Raw genomic sequence first — 9830 nt, forward strand, 5'->3', positions numbered from 1 at the left:
AGTGGACAGTTCTCTAGTGGTGTCTTCTATCTGCAACCAATATAGTAACAACCCCCGGAGTCACAGCAGGAGGTGGCATATATTGTAAAAAACACAACAACTATGGAAATGGAAGCGGAGCAGTAGAAATATTATCATTTCCAAGTAACATCTATATATATAATTGTCTAAGGGTCACTTCCGTCTGTCTGTCTGTCCTTCTGTCACGGTTATTCGTTTGCTGATTGGTTTCGGCAGCTGCCTGTCATGGCTGCCGCGACCAATCAGCGACGGGCACAGTCCGATTAGTTCCTCCCCTACTCCCCTGCACATACTGCCCGGCGCCCGCTCCGTAATCCCCTCCACTCACCGCTCACACAGGGTTAATGGCAGCGGTAACGGCCCGCGGTGTAACGCACTTCGTTACCGCTGCTATTAACCCTGTGTGTCCCCAACTATTTACTATTGATGCTGCCTATGCAGCATCAATAGTAAAAATAGCTCATGTTAAAAATAATTTAAAAAAAACAAAAAACCTGCTATACTTACCCTCCGCCGCCTTTCCCGCTCCTCGCCACGCTCCCGGGACCGCTCCATTGCAAGCGGCAGCTTCCGGTCCCAGGGCTGGTGTGCGACAAGGTCCTGCCGTGACTTCACGGTCATGTGACCGCGACGTCATCATAGGTCCTGCTCATACCAGCCTTGGGACCGGAAGCTGCCGCTTGCAATGGAGCGGTCCCGGGAGCGTGGCGAGGAGCGGGAAAGGCGGCGGATGGTAAGTATAGCAGGACTTCAACGGGCCTTCGGAAGGTGAGTATATGTTTTTTTTTGTTTGTTTTTTTTAAGTCTCTATACTACGTGGCTCTGTGCTGGGCAATATACTACGTGGCTCTGCTATATACTACGTGGCTGGGCAATATACTACGTCACTGGGCAATATACTACGTCACTGGGCAATATACTACGTCACTGGGCAATATACTACGTCACTGGGCAATATACTACGTGGCTGGGCAATATACTACGTGGCTGGGCAATATACTACGTGGCTGGGCAATATACTACAGTGGGGCAAAAAAGTATTTAGTCAGTCAGCAATAGTGCAAGTTCCACCACTTAAAAAGATGAGAGGCGTCTGTAATTTACATCATAGGTAGACCTCAACTATGGGAGACAAACTGAGAAAAAAAATCCAGAAAATCACATTGTCTGTTTTTTTTTATCTTTTTTTTTGCATATTATGGTGGAAAATAAGTATTTGGTCAGAAACAAACAATCAAGATTTCTGGCTCTCACAGACCTGTAACTTCTTCTTTAAGAGTCTCCTCTTTCCTGCACTCATTACCTGTAGTAATGGCACCTGTTTAAACTTGTTATCAGTATAAAAAGACACCTGTGCACACCCTCAAACAGTCTGACTCCAAACTCCACTATGCTGAAGACCAAAGAGCTGTCAAAGGACACCAGAAACAAAATTGTAGCCCTGCACCAGGCTGGGAAGACTGAATCTGCAATAGCCAACCAGCTTGGAGTGAAGAAATCAACAGTGGGAGCAATTATTAGAAAATGGAAGACATACAAGACCACTGATAATCTCCCTCGATCTGGGGCTCCACGCAAAATCCCACCCCGTGGGGTCAGAATGATCACAAGAACGGTGAGCAAAAATCCCAGAACCACGCGGGGGGACCTAGTGAATGAACTGCAGAGAGCTGGGACCAATGTAACAAGGCCTACCATAAGTAACACACTACGCCACCATGGACTCAGATCCTGCAGTGCCAGACGTGTCCCACTGCTTAAGCCAGTACATGTCCGGTCCCGTCTGAAGTTTGCTAGAGAGCATTTGGATGATCCAGAGGAGTTTTGGGATAATGTCCTATGGTCTGATGAACTTGTCGTGTTTGGAGGAAAAAGAATACTGAGTTGCATCCATCAAACACCATACCTACTGTAAAGCATGGTGGTGGAAACATCATGCTTTGGGGCTGTTTCTCTGCAAAGGGGCCAGGACGACTGATCTGGGTACATGAAAGAATGAATGGGGCCATGTATCGTGAGATTTTGAGTGCAAACCACCTTCCATCAGCAAGGGCATTGAAGATGAAACGTGGCTGGGTCTTTCAACATGACAATGATCCAAAGCACACCGCCAGGGCAACGAAGGACTGGCTTCGTAAGAAGCATTTCAAGGTCCTGGAGTGGCCTAGCCAGTCTCCAGATCTCAACCCTATAGAAAACCTTTGGAGGGAGTTGAAAGTCCGTGTTGCCAAGGGAAAAGCCAAAAACATCACTGCTCTAGAGGAGATCTGCATGGAAGAATGGGCCAACATACCAACAACAGTGTGTGGCAACCTTGTGAAGACTTACAGAAAACGTTTGACCTCTGTCATTGCCAACAAAGGATATATTACAAAGTATTGAGATGAAATTTTGTTTCTGACCAAATACTTATTTTCCACCATAATATGCAAATAAAATGATAAAAAAACAGACAATGTGATTTTCTGGATTTTTTTTTTCTCAGTTTGTCTCCCATAGTTGAGGTCTACCTATGATGTAAATTACAGAGGCCTCTCAACTTTTTAAGTGGTGGAACTTGCACTATTGCTGACTGACTAAATACTTTTTTGCCCCACTGTACGTGGCTGGGCAATATACTACGTGACTGGGCAGTATACTACGTGACTGGGCAGTATACTATGTGGCTGGGCAGTATACTATGTGGCTGGGCAATATACTACGTGGCTGGGCAATATACTACGTGGCTGGGCAATATACTACGTCGCTGGGCAATATACTACGTCGCTGGGCAATATACTACGTGGACATGCATATTCTAGAATACCCGATGCGTTAGAATCGGGCCACCATCTAGTATATTATATATAGTTTTCTTATTTTAGATAAGGAAAGAACTCAGGAAGATCGGCAGAAAGAAGAGGAGCTCTTACAGCGCATTCATAAATTGGTGGAGACTCGGGATTTCCTAGTAGACGACGTAGAGTTCGAGAGGTTACGGTAAGTACCTGAATTCTGAATCTTTAATGGCCAAGTTATACCAGCCTGATTTATATAACCGCTATATAACAGAAAATGTGCCCAAGTTATACCATCATGATCCATATCACTTTATACAATTATATTCAGAGAATACTCAGGTTATACCAGCTGGACATATATAATTATATACAGGATATGTCCAAATTACACCAGCTGTACATGCATAATTATTTACAGGTGATACCCAGGTTATACCAGCTGGCTATACACAATTATACACTGGGGATACCCAGGTTATACCAGCTGTACATATATAATTTTATATACAGGAGATACCCAGGTTATACCAGCTGTACATAGGTGATACCAAGGTTTTTACCAGCTGTACATATATAACTATATACAGGAGATACCCAGGTTATACCAGCTGTACATATATAATGGGTGTTCTTCTATTCTTAGGGAACGTGAGGAGGACAAAGAAATGGCTGAATTTCTACAGAGTAAACTCTCTAAAAGCTACCTGAAGAAAGTAGGTGAGTGTCTGCCATAGTTCAGTAAGAATCCAGAATGGAGGACAAGGTGACGTGATTTCCTGCCAACCATTTTGACTAGCAATTCTCCAGCTGGGAGAGGAATACAATACAATACTAATAATAGATTGGGGTATACAGTGTGTGTGTGTGTGTGTGTGTGTGTGTGTATGAATGTATATATGTGTATAGATAGATAGATACACACACACGGTACAGAAAGTATTCAGACCCCTTCACATTTTTCACTCTTTGTTTCATTGCAGCCATTTGGTAAATTCAAAAAAGTTCATTTTTTTCTCATCAATGTACAGTCTTTTTTTTTTTTTTTAAACACTTTTTTTATTGAAAGATTCCACAGAATAATACAAGCAGCATATAACAGTGCAGTGGGAAGTCAGAATAATCCATATAATCACCATTCACCGTGACATAGATATGATAATATACTCTCTGCACCCCATCTTGACAGAAAAAAAAACAAATGTAGACATTTTTGCAAATTTAATAAAACATTTTTTAAATATCACATGGTCATAAGTATTCAGACCCTTTGCTCAGACACTCATATTTAAGTCACATGCTGTCCATTTCCTTGTGATCCTCCTCGAGATGGTTCTACTCCTTCATTGGAGTCTAGCTGGGTTTAACCCCTTACCGACCTCCTCCGTACTATTACTGCGGAGGTCGGGTCTCCTGCTTTGATGCAGGGCTCCGGCGGTGAGCCCGCATCAAAGCCGGGACATATCCGCTATTTTGCTAACAGCTGACATGTGCCCGCAATAGTGGCGGGTGAAATCGCGATTCACCCGCCTCTATTAACTAGTTAAATGCCGCTGTCAAACGCTGATAGCGGCATTTAACCGATGCCGGAAATGCTCGTATCGCCGACCCCCGTCACATGATCGGGGGTCAGCGATGCGTCGGCATAGTAACCAGAGGTCTCCTTGAGACCTCTATGGTTACCGACACCGGCTTGCTGTGAGCCCCACCCTGTGGTCGGCGCTTATAGCACACCTGCATTTCAGCTACATAGCAGCGATCTGATGATCACTCCTATATAGCAGAGCCGATCGAGTGGTGCTAGCTTCTAGTCTCCCATAAAGGCTATTGAAGTATGGCAAAAGTAGAAAAAAAAATTTTTTTTAAATATGAAAAAATAAAAAAAAAATATAAAAGTTTAAATCGCCCCCCCCTTTCGCCCCATTCAAAATAAAACAATAAAAAAAATCAAACCTACACATATTTGCTATCGCCGCATTCAGAATCGCCCGATCCATCAATAAAAAAAAGCATTAACCTGATTGCTAAACAGCGTAGCGAGAAAAAAATTAGAAACGCCAAAATGACGTTTTTTTTGGTCGCCGCAGCATTGTATTAAAATGCAATAACAGGCGATCAAAAGACCATATCTGCACCAAAATGGTATCATTAAAAATACCAGCTCGGCACGCAACAAAATAAGCCCTCACCTAACCCCAGATCACGAAAAATGGAGACGCTACGGGTAATGGAAAATTGCGTAATTTTTTTTAAAGCAAAGTTTGGAATTTTTTTTACCACTTAGATGAAATGTAACCTAGACATGTTTGGTGTCTATGAACTCATAATGGCCTGGAGAATGATAATGGCAGGTCAGTTTTAGCATTTAGTAAACCTAGCAAAATAGCCAATCAAAAAACAAGTGTGGGATTGCACTTTTTTTGCAATTTCACCGCACTTGGAATTTTTTTCCCGTTTTCTAGTACACGACATGCTAAAACCAATGAGGTCTTTCAAAACTGCAACTTGTCCCGCAAAAAACAAGCCCTCACATGGCCATATTGACGGAAAAATTAAACAGTTCTCTGGGAAGGAGGGGAGCGAAAAATGAGAACGGAAAAGGGCAAGGTCTTGAAGGGGTTAATTAAACTGATAGGACTTGATTTGGAAAGGCACACACCTGTATATATAAGACCTCACCGCTCACAGTGCATGTCTCACCAAATGAGAATCATGAGGTCAAAGGAACTGGCCAAAGAGCTCAGAGAGAGAATTGTGGCAAGGCACAGATCTGGCCAAAGTTACAACAGAATTTCTGCGGTACTCAAGGTTCCTAAGAGCACAGTGGCCTCCATAATCCTTACATGGAAGAAGTTTGGGACCACCAGAAGTCGTCCTAGACCTAGCCCTCCAGCCAAACTGAGCAATTGTGGGAGAAGAGCTTTGGTGAGAGAGGTAAAGAAGAACCCCAAGATCACTGTGGCTGAGCTCCAGAGATGCAGTAGGGAGATGGGAGAAAGTTCCACAAAGTCAACTATCACTGCAGCCCTCCACCAGTCAGGCCTTTATGGCAGTGTGGACCGACGGAAGCTAAAAGTTTGCTAAAAAACACATGAAGGACTCCCAGACTATGAGAAATAAGATTCTCTGGTCTGATGAGACGAAGATAGAACTTTTTGGTGATAATTCCAAGTGGTATGTGTGGAGAAAACCAGGCACTGCTCATCACCTGCCCAGCACAATCCCAACAGTGAAACATGGTGGTGGCAGCATCATGCTATGGGGGTGTTTTTCAGCTGCAGGGACAGGACAATTGGTTGCCATTGAAGGAAACATGAATGAGGCCAAGTACAGAGATATCCTGGATGAAAACCTCTTCCAGAGTGCTCTGGACCTCAGACTTGGCAGAAGGTTCACCTTCCAACAAGACAATGACCCTAAGCACACAGCTAAAATAACAAAGGAGTGGCTTCAGAACAACTCTGTGACTATTCTTGACTGGCCCAGCCAGAGCCCTGACCTAAACCCAATTGAGCATCTCTGGAGAGACCTGAAAATGGCTGTCCACCAACGTTCACCATCCAACCTGACGGAACTGGAGAGGATCTGCAAGGAAGAATGGCAGAGGATCCCTAAATCCAGGTGTAAAAAACTTGTTGCATCATTCCCAAGAAGACTCATGGCTGTACTAGCTCAAAAGGTGCTTCTACTCAATATTAAGTAAAGGGTCTGAATACTTATGACCATGTGATATTTCAGTTTTTCGTTTTTAATAAATTTGCAAAAATTACTACATTTCTGTTTTTTTTCAGTCAAGATGGGGTGCAGAGTGTACATTAAGGCTATGTGCGCACATTGCTGATTTGCTTGGGGAAATTTCTATGCGGTTTCTGCATCTGTTGGCAGAAAATGCAGTGGAAATTCCGCACGTTTTTAATGCGGATTTGATGCGTTTTTTTATGCGGATTTTCATGCATGCAAAACAAACTTTTGATGTCATTTCCTTGGTCAACCTCTTCAGCCAGATACCCTCATTAATATTAAATAAAGACACATACCCGCCTATGTAGGAGCATTAACATAATTAACCTACATATGCTGTAACAAAAAAGCAACTACCAGAAATCTGTGTGAAATGCAATATGTTTATTTTTCAATTTTTTTTTTTTACAAAAATTGCGTGGGGTTCCGCAAATTTTAATAACCAGCAGAGGGAAAACCAACGGCTGAGGGCAGATGTTAATATTCTGGGAAGGAAATAATAGCCATAAAGATTCCCAGGCTATTAATATCAGCTCACAGCTGTTTGCTTAGCCTTTACTGGCTAGTTTACAGGGGAACCCCAGAAAAAAATTGACATGGGGTCCCCCAATAAAATCGAAAGAGCAAAGGCTAGGCAGACAGCTGCGGGCTGATATTAATAGCCTGGGAAGGGTCCATGGATATTTGCACCCCCAGGCTAAAAACATCAGCTCTCAGCCATCTCAGAAATGGTGCAGCTTATAAATGCGCCAATTCTGGCACTTAGGTCGGGATCATACTTGGAGTGCAATGCTAGAAACTCGCATCAATACCTGGCACTGCTGCTATAACTCGGGACCGGAGCGTTCAGCTGTATAGAAATACATGCAGCCGCACACTCCGATCCCGAGTGCCGAGGCAGTGATGGGTATTGATGCGCGAGTTTCTCGCATGGCACTCGCAAGTATGACCTCGGCCTTAGCCTCGCTCTTCCCACTTGCCCTGTAGCGGTGGCAAGAGGGGGTTCATATTTGGGGAGTTGATGTCATCTTTGTATTGTCCGGTGACATCAATCCCACGGCTTAGTAATGGAGAAGCATCTATAAGACACCTATCCATTATTAATCCTATAGTTACACGGCCAGAATAAAGTCCTTTACTTGAAATAATCACACAGACTCCTTTATTGAATCTTAATTTACCATACTTAATGAACGCCTAATCCCCGACACCCTCATCTCCTGCAGCAAAAATAAAATAATAAACCAACATATAATACTATTCTGTCTGACGTAGTCCATTTAATACTGAGTGTCCCACGACGATCTCACGTGTAGAACAGTCGCATCGGGAGATGTGACAGCTCTACTCCACCACCGGCGATACACTGACAGGAGGTAATCTCTCCCACACTGTATCACTGAGCCGCCGTGAGAGTTCACCGGAGTTCATCAGCTCTGGTGCTCTCACTTATGGCACCGCTGCATGGGAAAGTTCTCACGTTGAACTGTCCGGTGAATTCTCCCGGCACCTTAGTGATACACTGCGGGAGCGATTACCTCCTATCAGTGTATCACCGGAGGCCAGGTAGAGCAGTTACATCTCCAGATATGACTGTTCTACACGTGAGATCGTCGTGGGACACTCAGGATTACATGGACAGCGAGTGTATGTTTTATTATTTTTGATTGCTTGCAGGAAACGCAGGCATCGGGGAGTAGGTGTTCAGTGAGTATGTACTGTGTATGTGAATATGTAAATGTTTTGATTTTTTTTTTTTTTACAATTGAACACAGGCGCCGGATGAAGGGACTACTCTCCCATCATCGGCTCATGCGGTCTCTGTTATATGTGACAGCAGACATAGCCGGATGGGAGTAGTAGTCCCATCAGACGACGCCTGGTTACACACATACAGACACACACATACACACACCCGCAGACCGACACACACTCTTCCTCCTTCTGACATCATTTCCTTTCTGCAGCGTTTTTGGCAGCAAATCCGCAAAACTTTTTACACCTGCGGTTTGGCTGCGGACTTAACTAACTCAATGTAAGTCAATGGGTGCAGAAACTTTCCAGATCCGCAAAAAGCATTGACATGCTGTGGAAAATAAAACGTTGAACTCAGGACGGAATTTGCGGCAGCATGTGCACACCATTTCTGGATTCCCATTGATTAACATTGCTTGAGCAATCCTTTGCGGATTTGGTGCAATTCTGAGCAGAAAAAAACGCTGTGGATCCACAACAAATCCGCAATGTGTGCACATAGCCTAATGATAAAAAAAATTGTTTTTTTGAATTTACCAAAGGGCTGCAATGAAACAAAGAGTGAAAAATTTAAAGGGGTGTGAATACTTTCCGTACCCGCTGTATATATATATTCCATCCACCATCTTTGTACATTTATAATCCTTCTTCAGTTCGCAGGAAGGAAAAGACAGCCAGAGTCACCTCTCGCTCCCAGCAAACCTCCAATCCCTACGTCACCAAAACGGGGTTAACACTCCTAAAAGAGTGCTGTGGATTCACCTGCTCTATCATGTAACCTTCAACTGCTCGTTTCAAGATGGCCACCCACAAGAGCTTTATTCTGATTGGCCCGGGACACGTTTGCGGCCCCCTGACTACCAACGGCCACATTTTTGCCTTTTTGTATACAAATATATATGCTAAAAACTGTATAACAGAAAAGATGGTGCACAAAGCCTCACTTGTCTTTTTGGGCTGAAAAGACTCTGCCAGTTATGTAAAAGTCATATGTGTGTATTATATTCTAGTCTCCTCTCCTTCATAATACCTTTCAGTTGTACCGGAGAGTCAAGACTCATCACGTGACGCCTTTCCCTGCAGCTCTGACTCCTATTGGTCTTGTTTCAAAAGAGTCAGGGAGGCGGAGCTGCCCACTGTGAATGACCCTTGACCCCTTTGCACCTTAGTCTGTGTTGTTCTCTTGTGCTGTAATATTATATCGACCACTAATGTCCCATCGGTATAAGTTTTGTACAAATATGAAGTGTCAAATTTGTGTAAGTAAAATATATGTTTCTGTAACTTAAGTGTACATCTATATACAGTGCATGCTGGCCTCGTGATGTAGTAAAACACCACCAGGGGGAGCTTGGGGAATAAGTGTTTACATTACTCTGTGATTAGCTCCCCCTTGTGGTAGCTGTAGGTGGACAGAACTGGAATAATTGGTTTTGTCATAAACAGATATTCACACAAGTCCTAAACGTAGATAAAGACAAGTCAAACAAATGATTCATAAATATTAGACTTTTTTTAAATGATCCAATATCACAT

The 9830-nt window shown here is 43.4% G+C and overlaps 1 protein-coding gene across 2 annotated transcripts in view; it reads left to right on the top strand.

Annotated features, from left to right (window-relative positions):
• LOC138664179 (bMERB domain-containing protein 1-like) overlaps positions 1-9583 on the top strand; it is a 55302-nt gene extending 45719 nt beyond the window's left edge. For both annotated transcript variants that reach the window (XM_069750652.1, XM_069750653.1), the window contains 3 exons: positions 2886-3000; positions 3445-3518; positions 8948-9583. In XM_069750652.1, the coding sequence (XP_069606753.1) occupies positions 2886-3000; positions 3445-3518; positions 8948-9072 (314 nt within the window). In that variant the 3' untranslated portion in view covers positions 9073-9583. The remainder of the gene's footprint in view (positions 1-2885; positions 3001-3444; positions 3519-8947) is intronic.
• The last annotated feature ends 247 nt before the right edge of the window (positions 9584-9830 follow it).

This window comes from Ranitomeya imitator, chromosome 2 (assembly GCF_032444005.1).
Source record: "Ranitomeya imitator isolate aRanImi1 chromosome 2, aRanImi1.pri, whole genome shotgun sequence".
Taxonomy (NCBI): Eukaryota; Metazoa; Chordata; class Amphibia; order Anura; family Dendrobatidae; genus Ranitomeya; species Ranitomeya imitator.